Below are 24130 nucleotides of genomic sequence, written 5' to 3'. Positions count from 1 at the left end.
TGCGGTAATTTTTGTAGGGTAGCTGCATCCCTTCTACCAAAGGTCGGATACTCTTGATCTATAGGGTGTTCACTAAAAATTGACACAAACTTTGAATGACTGCACATCAAAAGTGAAGCAAGCTATTACGATGCAACTTAGCATGGAGATAAAAGGGACATTTTTGTATCATACCGAACATAAAATTTCATGGGTGTAATGAAAACAGTCGCGTTGGAGGCCGTTTTAAATAAGGCCCACCGAAAGCCAATTGGCACGCTTTCCCAAAATAGTACGTCAATGGGAGAGTCTGGCACGTACAAATACCTAATGAAAGCTTAAAATGTCGAAATTAGTTACATACCGTATGGTGGGACGAAAGTTCTAGTGGGTGTGGGAGTCAGAAAATCTGAAGTGGTGCAAATGTGAAGATACTGACGAAAGGAAAGGTCGGGGGCCCGAAAATGCACGTGGAGGGGCTTTTTGGCACCTCACGATGCAATGCTGCCGATCAGTAAGGTATTAACTGTGCCTAAGCGAAGAACATATATCACACCTGAGGCTAGGATGAGTTACAACCAGCGTAAATGATTTCTCGAAGCGACTGGGAACAACATAAGGCAAGAGAAGTAAATAAACAAAGGTCAAGAAAGCGCCACAAATTGCAGAAAACGACCGATCTATTTAAGAAAGAAAAATCATGTTTTTGTCAAAGGGCGACAATTTACTAGACAATGGAGTGTTCTGTAGTGATGTTATCAATGATACAAGAGCTAACGTCCATTTAGCATCCTAGCTAACGCTGGATGCCGTGGTACGTGTGTTATTTCAGAGCATATCATCAGTTCGACTTTATTCCTCCAGGCCGGTCCTTTACAATATGATACTTTCTGAGTCAAGTGTATTATTTAGCACTAGAGGTTCATGCAGAACAACATATGTAACCAGAAGGTGATCTTCTGGTACGACCTCGCGCCAGCACACTAATCAAGGGGCGCCTTGGGGGCTCCGGCCGATGTAAAAATTGCATGATTGAAACAAGGCCCGATAAGCCATTTGCCACGACTGAAATTAACAAATGAGTATCTAATGTGATTTGCCGAAGGCTATTACGTATATTGGTGTCTTTAAATTTGATACAAAATATCAACTGGCTGCTCATTACCGCCATGAATTGGCCAAATTCACGGTCCACTGGTGCCAGATCTTGTGAAAACACTTACAAGAAAATGTCCAAAAAATGACCTACGGGAATCAGGCAAATCTGTTGACGCTCAACGGTTTGCAGCAGATGCAATGTGCATTACAACAATGCCTCGTTTGTTTAAATCGGTACATTTTTACCGAAGATACAGCCTGCTAAACTTTGTCTCAATTTTTAGTGAACACCCTGTATGTGAGTGACCCCCAAAGCACGTGCAAAATACAACAATAAGAGGTGCCAAATTTGTTCCCATTTCAATAACTCGGTAACTACTGGGGCGATTTCGCTGAAACTTGGCATACAGGTAGGCACCCACCAGGCAATGCATTCCCGTGTGTTGCGGTTAGGGTGCTACTGCACGTGCGCACGTGCAGGGGGCGCTCCCAGATCTCGAGAACGGCTGGGCCGATTGCGCTCAAATTTGGTACACGGTTGGGGACCAGTTAGTAGGGTGCCGTGCAAAAGTCAGTTTGGACCCCGTTTGCACGTGCGCACGTGCAGAATGCCGCTTCCAGATCTCAGGAACGGCTGGGCCGATTGCGTTCAAATTTGGCACACCGCTAGCGACCGGTTAGAAGGGCGCTTTGCACAAGCCCGTTGGAAGTACCTTCTCGCCTTTCCGCACGTGCAGGGCTCACTATCTCGCTCGCTCGTTCTTCGCCCAAAAGGCGTTTTACTGGTATGACGCTTTGGCCCGGAAAATCGTGATCTCTCAGTCAAGACTCAGTCGAGACCAAAAGCCTGCCCCGGGTAGCCACGGCGACAGTCTAGCAAACGGCGACTCGCCATCGGCAAGCTTCGGCACGCATGAAAAGTGATGAGCACAGCCTTTGCCGCTAGACCGCTACGCTGTGCGCCGGTTGCTGTATGTCCCTCACCGTCCAGGCGCCACCTGTCCTGTCCGACCGCCTACGCGCTGCCTATCCGCCTGCCTACGCGCCGCCCACCGGTACCAGCTCCTCTGACAGCGAACTGATCAGGGAGTTGCCGTTGATCATCTTGGTGGTCGCTATCACGTACTCGGTGGGCGCTGAGGGAGAAGGATGGGGCAGTGTCAGTTTGCAGACAGCTAAGTAGACACACTTTATCCGAAATGTGTTGGTGACAAACGATGCCTTGTAAGCTAGTTGACATGGATATACAAAAGACACTGTCATCAAAGGCAACAGGCTACAAAGCGAATGCTAAAAGATCCCACATGTGATGTGCCAACCATTCGCATTAATTGCATACCCAGCTGACAAGGTTACTCTTTTTAAAACCAGCCATGCCGTTCTCTCGATTCACCCTTCCCGAGCCCTCCTCACCGTCCTCCTGGCTGGAGAGGAAGCGCAGCGCGGCCACCTCCGCGAACGTCGCTCCTCCAAGGAACACGACCAGGGTGAGGCGCGCGTCGTCGGCGCTCAGTCCCAGCGGGCCAGTGTCGCGCCGATTGCGTGCGGCCGCCGGCGCCGGCTGCTCCTCCATCAGGGTCGGGCCGGGCAGCAGCGCCAGGGCCTCGGACACTGAGCGCCAGCCGGGCCGCGCCAGCAGCTGAGCCAGCCGCACCGACAGCGGCGCGTACCTGCAGCGGGACGCGGGTGTGTGAGGTGAAATCGAGCTGCGATACGGGGGATATGAAGTCGTTTGTTCGATAGGCTTAGCTGGTAACCGTAGGTTTGTGTTCAATAATTCGTTAGAGTAGTATTTTGTTTTTTGTAACCGGTGTCTTCCTAATCTTCCGGCTGAATATCCTGCGTTTAGATGTCGTTTAGCAAACAAGTTGACAGGCGCACTAGGAATACATATGTGCTTCAGTGAGCAGAACGAACGAATTTTATAAAACAAATACTTGTACTACTAAAAATAATTTTAAGAAATCGCACTTAGTGGATTTCTTGCTCTCATTTGTTTAATAGGACCGCAGGTTGTTTGAGCAAGCACCTCTGTAACGCCGCAAAAACGCCACCCGCCAAACGAGAGGATGAGCCTTGCACGTGCAGACCGGAGTGGGTGTGCTAAAAACTGACGTGCACGGCACCCTATTCGCCCGTCTAGAGCGGTGTGCAAAATTTGGGTGCAATCGGCCCGGCCGTTTTCGAGATATTGAAGCGGCACCCTGCACGTGCGCACGTGCAGGGTGCATAATAATCTATATTACTATTTGAGGAGGGTGCGTCTGTCCGTTACCGAGGTCCCGACTTGGTGCTGCTTTGCGTGGACTACAGGCCAGACCGTTGCACCTAGCCCGGTGAAATTTGCACAACTTATAGATCAAGGATGCGCGACGTGCCTTTGAGGGGTCTCAGCTCGATCGGATTGATAGGGAGCGCGTGGCGCGTGCTCAAAAAGTGCAAATTCGCGTCATAGACTTTACATGTATAAATCGGCGTGCGAAATCGGGCGAAAACGGCTTATTTTGGCCGACACGGGTCCAGTTCCCGTGCAATATCTCGGTGACCAGGGGTCCGACCGGCACGGGGAAAACAGCATCGTGTACAGAATTGAACGGGCTATCGAATGTTGTGCGAAGCAGTGGATGGCACGCGCCACGTGCACCGGGGAGGGCACTTTTGTTGAAAAACTGCGGTTTTTGACGAATTTTGGAATTGATTTTATTTTTAGGTGACCGTCAGACGGAGCGAGTTGAAACAACGCCTATTGGCAAGAGAAATGTACCGCCTCTCATGGGAAAATTGTGAATAGCTAATTGATCGACGGCAAGGTGGTACAAATCGCTAGAGAAAATGGTGTTTGTCGATGATGTGCCACTTTATTAATTACACGGGTTTTGCTGCGTAACCTGATACGTTTGGCAATTGAAAATGGCATCGTTGGAAAGAGCATTCAATTTTGTCCAAGATACACTCATCATTTTTGCATGATGAGCAACAGTATTCTTAAAAAATGTAAATGTTCCAAACCATTACATTGTCATTTTTAGCGAAATTCATCGATGGCCCTCAAAAGACTTCACGCCAGTTTTCGAATCATTCTAAAGTAGAACGCATGATAATACGACACGGGCACCTCGATGCGATGTATCTTTTTGTTTTCTTACAAAATGCTTGGCCGTAAAAAAGCAATCGAACGAAATGGATATCTACCAACCAAATCGACACAGACCAACCCAATACCCACGGGTCAAAAAATCCCCCCTTTGCGTTGCGGAGCACGCGGGTAACCCTAGTGTAATACTAAAAAATAATAATGTAAATACTAAAAATAATTTTGCTCTTGAAAACACTCGAAGGGTTCGGACGTGCCCGCAGATGCCCCGCTTTCTAGTTCGCTGTAACGTAATTACTTATTTTCTACGCCGTGTGATGTATATAAAAATGTTCCTATTCTAACGTAGAATATTTTGGTCACATTTTCATTGTTTTTTAATCATCGTTTTACACAGTATAAACGCCTAAATATTGTCAATTTTTGACCTAATTTCCAAAAAACGCATCGAGTCTGGAAAGGTTTTGCCCTTTGATTTTTCCATTTGTGTCTCGTGTCAACTATCAAAAGAAAATCCCGCTTTGGGAAAAGATAAGATGCATAAATGGATACTGATGATTCTGATTCACCAATCGAGGGCTTTGACCCCAGAGACGGAAATTGGGTCACCGCGTCGAGAAAGAAAAAGCCCAAGAGAAGGAGGGATCAAGCAACTAACGAAAATGCTCATCAACGACAAACAGCAATCGGACGCAGCCGCCCACCGGCCACCACCCAGCTAACTGCCTCGCTCAGCTGCCAGGCATGCAGAAGCCGGAGTTCAAGGAAGGCCGCAATCACCTGCAGCCTCTGCGGCCAGCGCTGGCACACATCCTGCGCCAAGCTGACCATCCAACAGGCGCGAGCTCTCTCCGTGTGGCATTGTCAGCCGTGCCTTGGCCGCCCGGCTGCCACACTGGAGCCGCCCACCCAGACATCAGAAGCCCCACTCTGCGGGATCGCGGCAGGTTTGTCGAAACTCCGCGCCAGCACGAAGGTTATCGCCCGGATTCCGAAAGCTGCGCGGTCTTTAGTCGCCGATTCCCTGTCAGAAGTGGTGAATGAGGCAGTCAACAGTCCAACCTCATCATCATCGTGGTGGAAGTTTCTGTCGTTTGCCTTTGTTGCTCTACGCACACCCGACTCGACCAATAGCGGGGAACGGGGCCCAACACTGACGTCACACATACGACGTCAGGTGGCCGGGCTAGACTCTGCCGCTCCGCCCTCGCGGACGGTGGAGAGGCGCGCCCCTACTCCACGGACGACTCTTGACTCCCTTGCTCGTCGAGTTCATGCTAAGTGCGCCGACGGGGATATCCGGGCCGGTCTCCGTCTCCTGACCTCCAGCGACACCTTCGTCGACCCTAGTGCCGAGGTCATCGCCGCGCTCCGACTGAAACACCCGCTCGCACCACTCGACCAGAGCCTACCGCCACCTCCCGCGGCCTCCGACCCTCCCCCGCTCACTGTCACGGAGGAGCAGGTGCGGGCCGCCATCTTCAGCATGCCACCAGGCTCGTCAGCTGGTCTCGACGGCATCCGGCCATTACACCTACGACAGCTGCTCTCCCGAGAGACCGCCGAGTCCGGCCGGCGCCTCCTCTCCTCCCTGACGGCCCTCACCAACCTGGTTCTGCGCGGCCTCGTGCCAGAGTGTGGTCGCGATGCTCTTTTCGGAGCATCACTCTGCGCTCTGAGAAAGAAGGACGGTGGTCTGCGCCCGATAGCCGTTGGAAGCCTGTTCCGCCGCCTGCCAGGACGCATCGCCGCGAGACACATCGCTGACATTACCGGTCCGGAGCTACGCCCCACCCAGCTCGGGGTCGGCACCCCGCTGGGATGCGAGGCCGCAGTGCACGCAGTGCGGGAATTCATCAGCTCCGACTCCACCAGCTCAGACACGCCGCGAGTTATGGTCAAAATCGACGTGCGTAACGCTTTTAACACCATCCGACGGGACGTCATCTTGGCCAGGATTCACGAGCGCTGCCCGGAGGTCTACCCGCTGGCCTATCAAGCCTACCACCTCCCAACACCGCTGCACATCGGGGACCAGACGGTACTGTCAGCGACCGGAGTCCAGCAGGGGGATCCTCTTGGACCTGCCGCCTTCGCACTGGGAGTCGACGCATGCGCCCGAGCCATAAGATCGCCTTTGAATGTGTGGTACTTGGACGACGCCACGATCGCCGGCCCGGCTGATGTCGTCCAGTCTGACCTCCACTCACTCGCCAAGGCTCTGACAGAACTCGGTCTGCAGCTGAACCCGGCGAAGTGCGAGGTAGCCATCATCGACGCGGCGCCCCAGATAGCTCGCAACGCAGCGGTCGACAGCATTCGCAGTATCCTGCCGGAGATAACAGAAATCCCTCTCCACAGCGTCACTCTGCTGGGCGCACCACTGCAGGACGCCAGCCTCAACACAGCGGCCAATGGTGCCGCCGAACTCATCGGACGCCTATGCACCCGACTGACGCACCTGGACCGACACACTGGACTTTTCTTTCTCGTCCACTACGCGTCAGCGCCTCGCCTCCAGTACCTGCTGCGCTCAGCGCCCCTGTACAAGGTGGTGCCCGCGCTCAAGCTGGTGGACGAGCTGGTGCGAGAAACTCTGGTCGATATCACAAACGTAAATATCAATGACCAGCTGTGGGAGCAGGCAAAACTGCCATTCAGACTGGGAGGTCTCGGAGTTCGCTCTGTCGAGGACCTGGCACTGCCGTGCTACATATCTTCTCTGCACGCTGCTCTGCCACTCCTCCGCAGCATCTCTCCGGGGCTGCTTCCGGCCAGCGGTGTGCCACCAACCCTGCAGACAGCAATTCACCGGTTTTCTGAGGTGACAGGGACCGAACAACTGCCGCCCGCATCAGCTGTCAGCAGCCAGCGGGCCTGGGACACCCTATCAGCCACTGCGATTCGCGATAAGATGGTCAACTCCGCCAACCAGCTGCACCGGGCACGCCTGGTCGCCGCCAGTCAGCCACACACGGCCGCCTGGCTGCAGGCTGTGCCGGTGCCGAGTCTCGGCCTACACCTGGACGAGGAGTCGGTGCGGGTGGCAGTGGCTCTCCGCCTCGGAGCCACAGTCTGCGAGCAGCACCGGTGCCGTCTGTGCGGACGTCAAGTGGATCAGCTCGGCCACCACGGGCTCTCCTGCGTGAAGAGCGCCGGTCACGCCCAACTGAATGACGTGGTGAGGCGCGGACTGGCAAGCGCAGGCATCCCCTCCATATTGTAGCCAGTCGGCCTCGACCGGGGTGATGGCAAGCGACCTGATGGCCTAACGCTGTTTCCGTACAGCGGAGGCATGTGTTTGACATGGGATGCCACATGCGCAGACACATTTGCCGACACTGTGCTGATTCAGACCGCCCTAGAGCCTGGTGCTGCCGCTCGGGCCGCAGAAGACAGAAAACGGCGCCACTATTCAGAAATCAGCTCCCGCTTCAAGTTCGTGCCCATCGCAGTAGAGACCTCCGGAGTCCTCGGCCCCGCCACCTCAAAATTCATCCGCGAGCTGGGCCAGCTTATCACCACCCGCACCGGCGAACGACGCGAGACCGAATGGCTATTACAGCGACTCTCGATCGCCGTTGTGCGAGGCAACGCCGCCGCGGTTCTCGCCACAGCCGCCACAGACCGGGCGAGGGCAGACCGCCGACAGCAGCCACCACCAGAAGTGACAGGGATGCGCACCCGGCCTTCGCCTCCTCCGTCTGCGACGACCGGCCGAGCCTCAGCAAAACAGACCCCACCCGAGTGCCAGGCCTCACCCGAGTTCTTAGCTGACGAGCCGCTGGCACTCCCGTCGGAGGAGGCCTCTGCACCGCCCAACACCAGACTGTCTCACCACTCATTGCCCGGCAACCCCAGCGAAGACGGCGGCGGGACTGGCAGTGAATCTGACGGCAGACCGCTCGGTCTCACCGGCCTCAGGAACATGGGCAACACCTGCTTCCTGAACACAGTCGTCCAGTGCCTGAGCAACACACGCGCTCTCCACGATTACATCCTGCGCGATGGACGCTCCTCAGATGCCAGCATGCCTGCCGCCGCTACGAAGGGGTCCCTCATGAACACATTCATGCGACATGAATGTGTTCATTCATGATACGCGACATGTGGACATCCTCGGACGAAACGGAGCGGGTGCTCACCACCGCACCACTCAAGTCGATGATCCAACGGCTCGCGCCGCGCTTCATGGGCTCCCAGCAGCAGGACGCGCAGGAATTCCTCAGATATCTAATGCAGGGACTTCACGAGGACGTGAACCGGGTGACGAGCCGGCCAAAGCCGATCACGACCGACATCGACGACTCACTGAGCGCCAGTCAAAAGTCAATGGAGGCCTGGAAACGTTTCTTGCGCCTGGAAAACTCCAAGTTTGTTGACCTGTTCGTGGGCCAGCTCAAGGCTACCCTGCAGTGCACGGTATGTGGCCACGCATCGGTTACCTTCGACCCGTTCTGGGATCTGAGTCTGCCAATCCCGTCACGAAGTGGCCAGGTGCGCCTACAGGCCTGTTTTGACCTGTTCACCCAAGAGGAGGTGCTCGATGGCGACGAAAAACCGACCTGCTCAAAGTGCCAGAAGCACCAAAAGTGCACCAGGAGCCTCTCGATCCAGAAGTTCCCTCGTATCTTGGTGGTCCACCTGAAGCGGTTCTCGCCGCAGGAGAGGTTCCGCGGGAAGCTGAACACCACTGTCGACTTTTCGGTGAACGACCTGGACCTGTCGCCCTATTCGGCCGGACAGACGCCCTGCCGGTACAGCCTATACGGCGTGGCGAACCACTCTGGCACGCTGCTCTCAGGACATTACACCGCTTACTGCCGACACCCGTACACGGCAGAGTGGTACGAGTACAACGACTCGCGGGTCCACGTGATGGACCAGAGAAACGTCAACAGCGGAAAGGCATACGTGCTGTTCTTTGAGCTGGCCGGCTCGAAACACCGCTCCGGCTCGACCCACGTCTAGTCATCCAGTCACGGGAGAGGAGCCTGCGATCGTCACCCGCTCGGGCCCTGTGTAGTCGCACCGACCGGCGCACATTCTGCTCGGACAACTCTAACCAGCAGCCTATTGTGTTTTGTGATATTGTGTGTAAGGTGTTGTGAAAAACTTCAGGTCTACCTACGGTTCACCCTTGCCTAGCGTCGCGAGGCAGCATTACTGTACAGTACGCCAAATTATCAACGTGCGGGTGTTGAAAAAAAAGTTTACGCCAAAGCTGAAGCAACCCTACATTGCAATAAAAATAATAATCGAAACGACAACCAGTACTTTAAGACCATACCCAGTCGAAACGGTTACTGGTTCGATGAAATGTTGATTGTCGTTCTAAGTTTAAAGTTACACAATCGGTGATATGATAAACGGTCACGCTTTCTGTTCCGGGCTTCATGATCCTGCCGCTGGTCGGGTCTGGTCGGGTACCTCCAGACAGACCCGGCAGACGGGCTCGTTGGTAACGGTTCATTTCCGGCCGGCCAGCGTGCCACTGCGCCACCCCGTCCGTGACTGGACAATTACCACCCGACAACAATGCCCCATTATCGGTAACACTGCACTATTATGGCGCCCTGACGGTGGTGATCTCCAATAGTGGTAAACATCGAATCAAAACACTGCCGGTGAATCGAAAATAACAAGGCGGCAACTGACTCAACCCTTTAAACAATACATTCTGTCTGCATCACCCGCCCGTCGCACTGCCCGTTCCCTCGTCCCACCCTGCCCCAGTCACGTCTCGTCCGCCTCCCCTCTCCCCCCCCCCCCCCCCCACCTCGGTTCCGGCCGCTTCCTCACCCGCTGAACGTGTAGGATATATCGGTGGGCGCCTGTTCGTTCACATCATCCACGGTAAGTTTCAGCTGCCGCCGCAGAGCGCTGTAGGTGGTGCGTCCCTGCGTGCGCAGCAGGCCCGCCCGCTCCAGGTTGTTCAGGGTCAGCGCGTGCTGGAAGCCGTAGGTCTGGAGCAGGTCGCGTCGGTACTGATCCATCAGGCGCGGCTTCAGGCCAGAGTTGCAGGCCGATTGCAGACAGATCAACCGCAGTACCTGCGCAGTCAAAAGAGCGAGTCAGACCGACAAAGTGGATAAATATTATGGGCGCAGACCCCAAGTTACCGAGCCCAAGCCCCGAAATCACAGAAGCCCCGATAAGCAGTAAGAAGTAAAACTGGTGAAAGGTCTTCAATTTCTGAATATCCGTGTCACCTCAGCTTCATGTGCACACTGCACAAGCACATTTATCTCAAATAATATTTCAAGAAAAAAAAATAGCCCAGACAGTTCAAACCAGCCAAAGCACATTTTCCCCTCCACAGAAAACAACATAAACAACTGCCTATCAGTTCCACGCCCGGCGCCGTTGCACACCCCGTCACCCACCCGAGTGAGGTCGGCCTTTTTGGCGATGAGCTGCTCGATGTGCGGGTGCGCCCGGTCTGTGTCGATGGCGTTCATCATCTCCTGTTCGGTCTGCAGCGCCTCCAGGAATGACTCGCTGTCGGTGCGCTCCTTGATCAGCTCGGCGATCGACGTGTCTGCGGGAGGGGGGGGGGGGGGTCGGCAGACGGGTCAGTTTAGTGATGACGAGCCAACATTAATCTTATTTACATAAAACAGCATTTACATATAAAAAAATAAAAGATTAACAAGCATAGCCTTTACTAGCGAATAGCTACGAGATCGGTGGCCCAGTGGATGAAAACAATCACATCACGTAATAACACCATATAATATTGAGTCATTAAAATTATCTGCAGTGGGGCATGTAGAGGCCTTCCAGAAACAATCCACATTGTTCACTTCGATATTGTCAATAAACTCATTACTCACGCAGTCCGAGTGACTCCTTGGCGGCTTTGATGGTCGGCAGCACGTTCTTGACAAAGTTCTTCATCTCACTGACCGACTGAGAATGTCGCTCCTCGTACTGAGCAGAGATCTGCTTCGCCTTCCTACTGAGGGCCGGACCAACCGCGTTGAAGTTCTTATCCCTGGAACAATGAGTGAACCCATGAATACCTAAACACGTAAATATGTGGAGAAACTTACAGATCGGCGGCAATGCCAAAAGCTTCAGGATCCACTTGACCCAGTTGCCTGTCTTAGACGTGTCGAAAAGGCACCGCAATGAACGTCCTCTGATTTGTCATCCTATTCTGACCTTCCCCATCACCTAACCTCCGAGAGCTCAGTTCCTCACAAGCCTAACCTCACTTCCGAGAGTCGTGACTTGAACAGTGATCACCTTCTAGGTACGACCTGTCACCCCTCCTGAACTCTCTCCCCTAGTGTCCTAACCTGATGTCGGCGTACAACTCTTCCGCCGAGCTCAGGAGGAACTGTTTGCGGTCGTTCGTCATCTCGATGGGCCCGCCGTCCTGCTTGACAAACTTCTCCGAGGGCAGCTTCACCGTATCTGCGAACACAGACAGGTAACCCGACCGTCAGCTCAATGACATCAGCGCGTGCATCGTGCGAGTGGGGCGCACTGAGCACTTCAGTATTCTATGACCATGTCGACGTGTGCGCGGGGAACGCTCGGCAATTTGAGATACACAACGCAACTCAGCTCGTTAGTTCGGGTTTGGGTCGCGCTGGTGTTGAGCTCATTGTGTTCCAGCGCATTTACAATTTATTTTCCTTCTCGTTTTTGACGGTCCCTGCCATTAAATCAGCTCGTATGACATAAGCGAAAGTGTCCCCTCGCTATATTTTACGTAACCGTTGCTCGGAGGGTGCAGTCAAAAGTTAATAAGCGTATTATGGGGCGAGATTACACGCTGGCCGGGTGGGAACCTGTCGTCATAGCGCGCACAGTGCAATATCGGCAAAAATGTCACCGTGAACCATCACGCACAAAAGTGAAACGTTCAAACGCCCGGGCCATGACGAAAAATAGTCGACTCCAGTAGATTTTGTGAACAATGTCATGACGTTAACTGATATCAACGCAACGATGCTCGCTGGGCTAGAGTTTTATAAGCTATTCGTAATTAAACTAGTCTTAGAGGTATCTCAAAATACATATTTCAAGATGCACACGTAAAGGCCAACTGAAACAAGTGATTATGAATAGGAACGATAATTATGTGCACCAGTCACCACTAAAGGAAATCTAGAATAAGATAAGGATTGTAAGATGGTTGACATTACCGTCGCCTTTCTTCATAAATATTGCGTATCATGCAGCTAAGAAACCACCGCATAAAATAGTCAGTGATTTTGTCAAATACCCGTCAAACAAACTCCAGAAATCTTACAATAGAAGAGCATCCTAACTACTCAGCCATCTTGGGTTAGCCTGAGTTAAAAAAGGACAAAACTGTGCGGCGTATTACGCCAGCCAGGCACTCCATACTCATAGGCATCGTGACAGCATGTAGAACTCCGTTACTGGACCCAACTATAGTGTCACCCATCCACCGTGTAATTATCGGAGTACGCTCCAAAATCCAGGGTAATTTAATTCACGCACCGACTCCGTACGCCGCAGTTAAAACTGCCAGACAATTAACCGGTGTGACGCTCACTTTCAATGGCATTTGCAGGCATGAGAATGAGGCAACTTCATTCAGACTTCAGCGCTTGCCACTCTGGGGTTTTGGGCGCGTCGCGCGAGATGACTGTAGTTCGCCCCTTCCCTTCAAACGCCAACTCAATACGACTCCAAAACAGTCGCTAGGTGCCAGGTGGTAAGCTAAGCAGGTGGTAATGTTGGTGTTGGTTATGATACGATGCGGTCGGGGACTCGGAGTTTCACGTTGTCCCAAAACAGGGCTCATTCCAAGTGCCATAATAGCGATCATTGGCGCCCGCAGGCCGTATTGCTTTGTTTTTGGATCGTATTAACATCACTAGAAAATAGCTCAAGATGGACTGCTCGCAGTTCTTCAATTATATAAGAACAGTGAGAAAAGTGGGCAGTTCGGCTATGAGCTATCTTAGTCTCGCCTGGATCCCAGGAGATAAAAATGTAGTCTTTTAAAGGGACCCTCCCACCTTCAAAAAAGTTAATGAATTGGCATGAAAGTGATGTCGCTCGGTTCAGAAAGAGCAAAAACGAATATCTACCGAATTTCATCGAAAAATATTCATCGGTTTTCAAGATATTAGACTTTTACTTTTGTTTACTTTTTGGGATCTCCGCTGTTCCTAGCGACTTTATTTGAAAGTGCGGCATTTGTTGCGCGCAAAGCAGCATATACCACCGCGTGCTACAAAACGTTTTAGTCAAACATTTAACGGACGTTCGAAAGCCTGATGACGTCATCAGATTCCCGTAATGGTTAAGAGATAGGGACCACGCTGGTCCCACCCTGCAAGTAAAGGGAAGAAATTTCTTGAACACCATAAAGCTGCGGGGGTTGCGACCAGGATAAATGGTGGTTTCTGAGCCTGGCCGCAAACTTGGCTATCTCAACTCAAAACTAATGTTAAGGTGGGAGGGTCCCTTTAATGAAAACGACCCACACAAAAATATGAGTACATGAACAGAATACAGAAACAAGATCGCAAAAAGACGCCTTTTTGCACAAAACACAGCACAACCGTTTCAGAAAACATGTTTGCCCTGTCGAGATATTATGCTCCCCGCTGTATAGGATTACAGCACTGAGCACGTATAGTTTTGCCCGATGTAAGCCCGACGATCAAACCACAACTCGAACCTTGAAATCGGGACGTTGCAAAATAAGCTACCATAAAACATCAGCTCATAAAACACCCATGCATCGTTACTTTTCCTTTCATAGGCGCGCTGACAGCATTTATCTCTGAATGCACGTGCATGGAGACAGTTTCACGCGTAATAACTCTACGAACCCAACAACTCCACATACATTAAGCCCAAGAAGTTGCGTTGACTGACAATTATTACGCAAAATCAGATGATTTAACGCTAACTATGCAGGGTATTTTATCCAAGTTGTTTAAACAGCATTCCACAGCCGCACAGCGCAATAACTTAGCACAAAAAGTAGTTTTCATAGATATTGTCCCCATCCATTGAAAGGCAGAAACATACTGAAAAAGTATAATTACAAGAGCAACTAACAGCCACAAAGAGATAACTTCAGATTACAAATAGAGTCACTGTGTCGGTAAACCTGTCGGTAAGCCATATCCAAACACAACGCAGACCGCCCCGGGTGCCTGGTGCACTACCTACACCCGCCGTGACGGTGTGACCGTTCCTGTACGCAGCCTGCCATCAGAGTCGCCGGCCGAGCTTCACCCGGTGACGTAACGTCGACCCGCGCACCCTCGTCGGCGCCGACACGGCGTGGCGCGCGCCGTGTGGGTCGGAGCGGCGTGCCCGGTACGGCGGAACGTCTGGGCACGGTCACGGGTCGCCGCCGCCGGGACCATAGGACGGCTGGGGCGCGCAGCACACCGGTTTCAGCGGTAATGGCAGCGGTAATAAAGTAACGAACCGCCTAAGGTAACTGAAAAACGCCAAAGAACTTAAAGAAGTTTTTAATAAGAAATGTTGGTTGATGACTCGAATGCCAGTCATAGACCTATCATAAATAAGCTATCCCATATGGAATTTAAAAACGAGCATTTTATGTAGCATTTTATGTAGGTGCGTGTTAAATATCAGAGAGCATACACGTTCAACTTTCAAGGAGGCATTTTATTTAAGTTAAAGACCTTCAGCCAGCTCAGGGTAGAAAGGCAGGTCCGTGCGGTCACGTGCCAAATATTTACACATTTATGAGCTTTGTGGTGGATGGTTTCTATGTCACGTTCACTTCCTTATCACAAAGACAAAGAGAAAAGGAAAATGCACAAAAAATAGAATAACTGGCATTCCTTCAAACAAGGCTAGCGTCAAGCGTACATTGAATAGAAACACAGGAGCGGCGATCAGGCTCCATGGCACCGCCCCCGCCCGTTTCGCCCACGGCAGTATAAATCCCTTCACCGCGCCCGGCGGGCCACAGTGGAGTGCGTCGTGCGGGGGCGGCAGCCACGAATCGTGGGAGAGAGGGAGCTCCTATCGAGTGCAGGCGGTGGTCAGGAAGTGGTAGTCAGTGATAGCTCTAGTCAGAAATTGGAGGACACAGCATCAAAGCTCAGCGAGCAACTGAAGACACCGGTGCGCAAAGGTCAGTCATCGCCAGTTGGTCGCCAGTGTGTTGCGTAAACAATTGGATTCAAGAGACTGTACAAGTGGCCAAAGTTGAGGCATATGTTGTGCTAAAATACAATAAGGTTGTTAATCAAGCACTTCTTGTAGGTCTTCGATCTAGGATGATCCAGAGCCAAAATCTGTACACCCACGGTCGAACCAGGAAATACTCAACTTAGCGTAATTCAAGCAGCTCTAACAGAAAAGGAGCCCAATGATAATGACGATCGATGGTGATTAAATTCGATAAACATTGCTAAATATATTCACCTCACAACCTGATATTCATGTCTAAATGTTAGCACACAAACTCAGAACCATGTTTTCGACCAGCTAAACTAACAAAATGTTGTTGGGGTATTTCAGACAGCTTTCGACTCAGAAATAAGCACACATCACGATGCGGTGATCAAGCCAGCATCACCAACAGGCATCTTCTATTGTTATTATAATAATCAGCCACATGTCTCGATTACTTAGGCCCCGCCTCCCAATCTCGTCTGACCATCTCGTCTCCCCATCTCGTGTCTAGATGCGGGCCATCCTGCTGGCAGCGCTGCTGGCGGCAGCGGCTCGAGCTCAGATCAACCCCGGTAACCAGTTCTTTAGCGGTCCGCTGGCGCCGGCGCCGCTGACCCCGCTCGGACAGCCGCCGCCCGACGTCAGTACACCGGGGCAGACGGGGGCCATCGATATAAATAATTATTGGGATGGACTTATAACGCTCTTGCTGTTGTTTTAAAGGAAGTTCACACCAAATATTGATGCGTCGCTGCGGCTTACTTTGTCGTGATAAAGCAATGAATAAAAATGAAATCAATTATTAAAGAGGCAGTCAGTGGAAAGTGAGCGAATTTAAAAGGCATTAGCGCCCAGCGGATATCATCCGTCACCATTCCATTGAGTGTGTCCCGTTATTTACTACCCAGGGTGTAGCTCAGTACACGTACGGGTACAAGACGGAGGACCCGGCAGAGGCCACCTACTCGGAGCAGAACGAACAGCGCAACGGCAACGCCGTCACCGGGTTCTACTCCACGCTGCTGCCCGACGGACGCGTTCAGGTGGGTATGAGGCTTGGTATGAGGTAACACAGTAATGCACCCGCGGGCGAATAAGTCCGGCTTATACTAGTCCGGTAGAGTAAGTCCGGAAGAAGGATCAGGAAGTGTGCAAGTGGACGCCATCGTCGATTGAGTCACTGACGATTGAGTATGTACGAGTATGAACGTACATAGCGTCCATACTGTTTAAACATCTTAACTATTTCTTCTACACCTAACCGGACCTCGTCACCCACAGGTGGTGAACTACGTGGCCGACGAGAACGGCTACCGCGCCACGGTATCGTACCAGACGCCGGACGGCATCCCGCTGCCGTCGCCGCAGCAGGCGCCGGGCGCGCCGCCGCCGCGCGCCGAGCCGCGCCAGCCAACGTTCCTGTTCTCCGGCCCGCTGCCGCCGCTCACTGCCGACCTGGGGCCCGGCTTCGGCCGGCGGGCCGACAGCGGCGCGCCGCTGGGGTTCGCCGGACCGGCCAAGCGCGAGGTCAGCCCCGGAGAGGGGCAGGGATCAGTGGCGGCGCCACAGAACGGTCCCCGTTCGGCTCCCCGGCCCGACGGCCGCCGAGAGGGGCCACAGGACGGCCCCCGTCCGGAGGGTAGACGAGAGGGGCCACAGCCGCTGAGCGGCGGACGTCCACAGATCCGCCGTCTGGTGAACCCCGGCCCGGGACCGTCTCACCAGCCGGGCGGACAGCACGCCAGACCCAACCAGCCGCCGGCGGCGGGACCGGGGCCGCAGGGCCGACCGCCGGCGCTCCAGCAGCGCCGCCTCCCAGTCCGGCCCGCGGGCGTCAGACCAGCTCCCTGGAGTCCCGAGGCCAATACCGTACCTACCGGCGGCGACCGCGAGCCGCCCGCCGGCGCCGCCGGTGCTGCCGGCGACTCCTGGAGGCTGCAGAGCAGCGCTCCACCGCCGACCGCCGGCGCCTGGCTGGTCGCCGATAACACCATCAGACACGGCTGGGGCGGCGCTCCGCCCGGCGGGCAGCCCGGCCCGGCGGCGTCCCCCGCACACCCCACCGCGGCGCCCGCCCAGGACCACTCCTGGTCGCACAAGACGGGCTCCCCAGCCGGACCGGCGTCGCGCTCTGGGGATGACGAGGCGGCAGCTCCTGCCGGCCGCGTGGTTACGCCGTCCGCCCAGTTCAGCGCCCGGCAGGGTCGCCTCAGTCAGCGGCCTCAGGCGCGGAGCGCCGCAGTGCGCGCTCCCAGGCAGAGTGGCGCCTTCGGAGCCGGTCCCTCCGAGCCGGCGGCGGCCGACCCCAGCCACCCGCTGGCCCAGTTCATCCACTCGCCTCTGCACCGGTTCTCCCCGCAGTTCGGCGAGTGGAACCCGATGCGCATACGCACGTAGTTAGCTCGCGGCCAGACGCAGCAGAGAGACGCCTAGCGTTCGACTGCAAGTAGTTTGTGGACTCAAAGAATTGGTGTTACGTGTTGGCCACATCCAAAGACTTGCATTTATTGTTTTGTATGTTATTTAAATAGAATAGACATGCCTCCTCTGTTGTCGGTTGTATATCACTTGGTAGTGGTGATATTTTTCATGTTGACCCTCTCGAGCATGTCAATTTTCCGCTTCACTCGCTAATATAAGAATATCATACATGAATGTACCTTATCATCAATCAACAACTGCTGTGCAAACTAATTGGTCACCTATCCGTCATAAAACTTGCCCTGCTAAGCGAAGTGTCAACGCCACATTCACATTTATAGTGAACCACTTTCACTCTGTTTCAGCTCATCGACACCTAAGCTGCCTTTCTTTCTGTGCATGTCACGGATCCATCCGTTGTATGTATGATGGGCCCGTCATTCACCTCAACACATTGTCATATCGCCGGGATGACGCAACCGGGCACAGACCGATAACCCCGGATAATGTGGACCGAAAGTGGGCGCAGGCACACAGCGGTGCCAGGGACGCGCCGGCGGAACGCCATCCAAAGCCAACGATGCATGGAGCGGAAAGTCGGGGTGAGACACCCCGACAGTCGCATGAGCCGAACCGCAACTGTGCGCGCATGCCGTGTCTAGACGGTCGGCATGAATGCCTTGCGAAATGATCCCGAATTCAAAACACGCAAAGGAGGGATGTCAAGCCTGGGGATTGTTCACGCATCAGACAATAACTGCCAAGGTCGTTCGTAGCTGCGGCCTTCGTCATCACAATCACAACAATGGCCAATGGACGGGTATTTTGGGTTAGATACTGGCGAGTATAGCAATAAAAAGACGCAAGTTGTCTCTCCAAAGAGCTTGTCACATTGTGCGGGGCACATCCCCGAAGTCCACCACCGAGGGAGCCACGATAGGGAGTGGCGACGGACGCATCGAACGTGATACGCTACTTTCCGAACTACGGTAGCTATACATTATGTCATCGGGATGGGAAACGGTCGCTTATTAAAAAAAAGTGGAAAGTCGTCCTTCAGAGTAAAAATAGCATGCCAGAACGACGAACGGTGTCAATGGGTGGGTAGGTCATCTTACACTTACCATCTATTGTGGTGCTGAGCGGCAAACGTATCATCATAGGAAGCGAATGAGTGGAAATTAGGAAAAATGCACAAATGAAGCAGGAACGTTTTCATTAAACATTCGATCGTCATTGAATCATACAATACCCATCCTTTCAACGGGCTGTCGACTTCATGTTCATTATAAGGGAAATTATTTTCATCTTCCTTGCATCCCTGCAGCAGCTGCGTCCATCAGTACAGCAACATCAGCGGCACCTACTGTTGTGGATGCCGAACACCTCCCTCCTAGGTGAGCTGGGTGGTAGTACAGTATCTCAGTGTAGCGGCACTCACTGTTGTGGATGCCGAACACCTCGTCGATGAGTCCCTCGTAGGTCAGTTGGGTGGCCACCGGTGTAATCAGGTCCACCTCGCGGTCAATCAGCAGCAGTGTGTCAATCTCGCAGACGGTCGGAAACTCCGAGTCCTGGTGCTCCCGGCGCAGGTTCAACAGGTAGTCGTACACCTGGCGGACGGAGGGTGAGGTGAAGGTCCCGGCCGCTACTGCCGGCAGGTGCACGCTTGGAATGTAACCGCCACAACTCCGCACTTCTTTCTAGTCATGTCGGTGAATGCCACTTGGTTATTCACATTTCAGACTATCTCTGATACGGGACGCCAAGATGGAGTCGGCGAACGAAAATTGGTTTAGATAATTTTTGTTCGATCACCGCGATCGGTAACGTATTTGACTTCAGCATCTTTTCATTAATAAAACGATCGGATATATGACTCACCAGCATAACGCAGAAACATAAACTACCTAACAAAAGGTGGTAACTCTTGCAATGTAATCATAGCCCACCTTTTTAGCGGCGTTTCCTTTGCCACAGATGGAGGGAATGATGCCGAACTTGAGCTGGATCTCCAGCAGCGCCTGGGCCGCCTCAAACAGACAGCTCGGGTCGTTCTCCAGGGCGTACTCCTGTAAAAAACAGCAACAATTTCAGCCATAAGTGACATGCTTCAGTAAATGCACTTCATATCTCGGTTTATAAACTTCGCATCTGTAAATACGTTGAGTAAGGTCGAATCACGTCGAGAACCAAAAAGAGGCCGTACTTTGAACAGAAATAACATCAACCTCTCGAATTGGACACTTCATCCGTCACCTACACCAAGGGGTGCATACAAACAACCAGTCTCCTTGTTTCCTATCTATTCATCCCCTCCACAGTCCACACCCACTATCACCCGGTCCTCACGTGCCTTGAATCCGAGCGGGTACTCCATGGAGAGGAGGTCGGCATCGAGCGGCAGCAGGCGCACCTCCAGACAGGTGATCTGACTGAAGGTGCCGCGCACCCGGCGCTCCTCCAGCACCCGCTCACACGCGCCGCTCCCGGTCGGCATGAAGCAGAGCACAAACTCCTTGCGCCGGCCGCCCTGCTCCTCCTCCCTGGGAGACGGACAGACGGGCGGTTATTGATTTTGGATGGGCGGACGATGGAAGATGAACTGAGGTTTGGTATTAATGGCAAATGGAATGAAAAGGTTGTCTTGGTCTATCGAACAGACAGGTGAGGTTAGGTGACATCGATTTGTGACTGATTGGGTCATCGACACAGCGACAGTTGTTGCATAGTAATGTCACTTCAACAATGCAAGGATCGTTGCATGTGGGTGCGATGGAGTTTGTAACCTATGTGCACAACACCGCACAGGTTCTCACATTACTGTCTTATACTCCCATGGCCCATCTCCTTGTAACCAAATTAATTTTCTCGACATTCAGCTAGCCTTACAACATACTGCACTCTGCAGCCTGTGTGATGTTTCAACATTCTGTACCATTCACCATCCCCGCCTCTCGCCCACTGACCGTACGGACCGACGTGACGTTTCCGCCCTCTACGTACACACGTACTTTTGCACGTTCTCGGCGACCAGTTCCATGAGGCCGACCTCTGGGCGTACGAGGAACACCACAGTGTCCACGTCACTGGGCGGCAGCCGGCCCGCGCGCAGCGGGAACATCTTGGCCACGTCGTGTTCGCGCAGAAACGAGTACTCGGCCACCAGGCCGAACGGGCCCGTCAGCCGCTCGTCCCAGACGATCGCCTGACGCACAGGGGCGGCGCGGTCAATGGAATGGGCTGTTTGCAGGGCTGTTTGCCACATTGCGGTGAGTGTGAATAGAACATGGTTAAGATAAAATCAAATAACTGAACTGAACTCCAATGTATGGATTGTTTTTTTTTTCAATTTGAGCAAAATCTATGATCAGCATTCTGGCGCATTAACTTGAGAACTCTTAGCTTAGCATTACTGCCGCTCACATCTGCTGGTAAAACCAAATACAGTGCTTAAAAGCTCTACTTGCAAAACTGAGGAAAATTTGAAGATGGTTATGACATGGGAGCAGAGTAACCACAAGGCACGTCACAATCATGCCTAGAATAAACTCGACAATATCAAGGGCGACAAGAATCACCTTAGTGCCAACGGTTTTGTCCAGAAGGGTGACAAATTTCTGTCGGGCCTCATCTCTGAAGATGTTTGTGCGCAGGCGACCATGCATCAGGTGCAGTGCTGATGTCATGGTTCAGAGTAGAATAAGCAGATTGATCTGAAATAGGTCATAAGGCATGAATGAACAATCCATACACTAAACTGAAGAGTGTCGAAATGTCTTCTCTGTCCGCGTCATCAACAATTGGAATGCACTACCGCCATCAGTCGTCGACGCTCCCAGCCTTAGCCCACGCATGGATGGGGTATTTTCCATAACACGAGTGACTGGGGGAGGGGGGGGGGTGCTCTCCAGAATCTCCGAAACTACTGGGCCGATCGTCAAAATTCAAACAGCGTCTGATAGCCCTGGAAAAACTGTAGAGCGAAACATATTTTCATTGACCTCGAGGTCACCGATGACGTCACAGGTCAGGTCAAAGAAAAAATTATCGGCATTTTTGCTTGTTCACAATTAAGGCTCTGGCCGCCGGCTGACAAGTCCGATCAGGCTCATTTTTGGTTTACGCACTTCTTGATATATGCCTTAGATTAGATACCCTTAGGGTACCAAACTTTTACTTCAAATTTTTCAGGGCAAGGCCAGGTCATCCTAGGTCACGAAAATTGTATATCATGTATCATTGTATCGGTCACGTGACGCATGTTTTATGCTCCATTTTACTCGTAGATTTCGAAAATAATGTCGTCTGGGTCATTTGAGGTTATTTTCAGCTGAATTTACCGGAGGTAAGGTCACTTTCTGGTCAGAAAAGGTCAAATTTTGAAAATGAAAGTTTTCAACAAAAATGTGCCTATCAGATGCAATTTGAGCTCAGGAACACGATGGCGCCATTTATATTGTTGTACGATGTCAAAAACGTACTGAAAAATGGTTTTGAAAAATATATAATTGTAAAATTTTGACAATAATGCCAATAACTTGGCGATTTGTGAAGATATTAGGCTAAAACTTGCTAGAGTAGTATATCAGTGTGTGTGTTCTATCACATATATTCCGGTTGTAGCAAAAAATCAAAAACTTTTTGAAAAAAAAAATAAAAAATATACATTTTTGTAACTGAAAAAAATCAAAAATTTTAGAATTTCGAAAATTCGAGATAGCATTTTGATAGCCACGTGTATTTGTAGCACACTGATGCAAAAAAAATAGGATCTAGCTTTAAAACTAAGCTCTTGATAGCGTTTGCCATCATTCAATATTTTGCATCAAAATCGACCAACATGACGTCACACTGACATCATTTCCGGCCAAACTATGGTAGCTAGAAAGTTGAACTTTTAACACAAGGTGTCAAATTGATGCCGCTGAGGGTACCACAAGTTTCGAGTTGATCCATCAAACAGTTTAGAAGATATTGCTGAAAAACAGGAGGGGGCTCTGTAGAGGCTAGAGCCCCCCCCCCCTTCAGTCATGCGCGGGTTAATGCATTCATAGCCAGACTGGACAAATCCTGGGCACATTCAAATACACAACACATCCGAATGACTGAGTGAGGCAATTGCAATTGCAAGGAGCTCGATAAGACCGGATCCTTGAGACCAAGTGGTCTTTCAAAATTGAAATTCTGCACAAGTATAATTGAGTAGGTAGGTACCTATCCTATAAGTAATTAGTTTTATACTAACACAATTAAGATACCAGGGAATCTTCATCTTTCCAATCCGAGGGGTGTTCACGGGCACCGCACACTGCTGCTTGCGGTGTGTGCGGTGCGTCCAGCAGGCATGGGGGTAGGGGATGGGTAGGCGGTTCTGACGTCGCGGCTGCGTGCGGTGGACGGTCCGCTGTGGCCAGTCCCGACCGGCCACAGCAATCGCTGTGTGCGGTGACGGAAGGCTGACGTGGGGACGAAGTGGGCGGAGATTCAAGGCTGTGTGCCCCGTGAACAGCCCTCAGAATACTGGATGAAGGAAATTGATCACGTTTTGATGAAATCTTAAAAACTGCAACAAAATAAAAACAATTTTTATAAGAACTTGAACTGGCCCATTCTTTTGGACAACTTATGTGCATGAAAATGTAGTCCCATTCAGTAAAATGAACCGAAATTCTGACGAATAAGCCAAATAAAATGTTTAAAAGTAATAAACTCACCTAGCAACGACCTATCAATCAACAATGCCTCAAAAAATAAATGTCGAGAGAGCTCACAAGGCATACAACCAATTGCTCCAAAACATAGGCAGTAGTGCTCGAGAGGCTGTTTTTAGCTAGCGCGAGCAGCAATTCAGGAACATGATTAGTAGTTTCCCATGAGTTTACGAAAGATCTGTTATTTGCATTGCTGTCGAAAAGGCTGCATACGCCGCATCCGCCGCATCTCGTCAGGGTAACGATAGGTAAATTATTATTTCACATTCAAATTGTGTTGACACGATAAGGGTATAATTCACCGTGGGTATAATGACTACGCCATGAACGCCATTGGTTTTCGTGATTTATCGAGCTAACTCGACTTCGAGCATGGTACAAACTGAGCCACTCATGGCAGCCGGAAGGTCAGGCGGTGTGAATTATGCTGCCGCAAATGGACACGACTCACAAAAATCGCGGCGAAGGACGCTTGTTTTGTTTACCATATTTAGAACGCCAATAATCACTTATTGGACTGGAGTTGGTGACCCTCGCATCGTTAACCTTTTAGAGGTCGACGCAAGAACGTTGTCTCGCCGCGGGGCAGGACATCACCCGCTGCTCCGACATGCTACTGCACTCAGCGCCTACGCTGTTCCGTTAGATGAGTGGTCGCATACGG

At 51.9% G+C, this 24130-nt stretch overlaps 2 protein-coding genes and 1 pseudogene across 4 annotated transcripts; 2 read left to right on the top strand and 1 right to left on the bottom strand.

The window, feature by feature from the left end:
- Nucleotides 1–1864: 1864 nt before the first annotated feature.
- Nucleotides 1865–24038, bottom strand: LOC122381240 (vacuolar protein sorting-associated protein 33A-like). 3 transcript variants are annotated; one of them, XM_043365197.1, is made up of 12 exons: nucleotides 24013–24038; nucleotides 21334–21468; nucleotides 20767–20960; nucleotides 20109–20298; nucleotides 19705–19824; nucleotides 19194–19365; nucleotides 11476–11593; nucleotides 11008–11168; nucleotides 10558–10712; nucleotides 9974–10224; nucleotides 2491–2747; nucleotides 1865–2213 (listed from the first exon to the last, which is right to left on the bottom strand). In XM_043365197.1, the coding sequence occupies exons 2-12, from the start codon at nucleotides 21439–21441 to the stop codon at nucleotides 2116–2118; spliced, it is 1824 nt and encodes a 607-aa protein (XP_043221132.1). In that variant the 5' UTR covers nucleotides 21442–21468; nucleotides 24013–24038; the 3' UTR covers nucleotides 1865–2115. The 3 variants fall into 3 exon arrangements, with proteins under 3 accessions (XP_043221132.1, XP_043221131.1, XP_043221133.1); XM_043365196.1 differs by lacking the exon at nucleotides 24013–24038 and adding an exon at nucleotides 23470–23618; XM_043365198.1 differs by lacking the exon at nucleotides 24013–24038 and adding an exon at nucleotides 23001–23021.
- Nucleotides 7792–9431, top strand: LOC122381242 (annotated as a pseudogene).
- On the top strand, nucleotides 15088–17986 carry LOC122381241 (proline-rich protein 2-like). The gene is made up of 4 exons (XM_043365199.1): nucleotides 15088–15287; nucleotides 15843–15971; nucleotides 16240–16374; nucleotides 16613–17986. The coding sequence occupies exons 2-4, from the start codon at nucleotides 15843–15845 to the stop codon at nucleotides 17726–17728; spliced, it is 1380 nt and encodes a 459-aa protein (XP_043221134.1). The 5' UTR covers nucleotides 15088–15287; the 3' UTR covers nucleotides 17729–17986.
- Nucleotides 24039–24130: the final 92 nt, after the last annotated feature.

This window comes from Amphibalanus amphitrite, unplaced genomic scaffold (assembly GCF_019059575.1).
Source record: "Amphibalanus amphitrite isolate SeventyFive unplaced genomic scaffold, NRLGWU_Aamphi_draft 000116F_arrow, whole genome shotgun sequence".
Lineage (NCBI taxonomy): Eukaryota > Metazoa > Arthropoda > Thecostraca > Balanomorpha > Balanidae > Amphibalanus > Amphibalanus amphitrite.
Note: the sequence above shows the minus strand (reverse complement) of the source record. Positions and strands in the feature narration are given on the sequence as shown.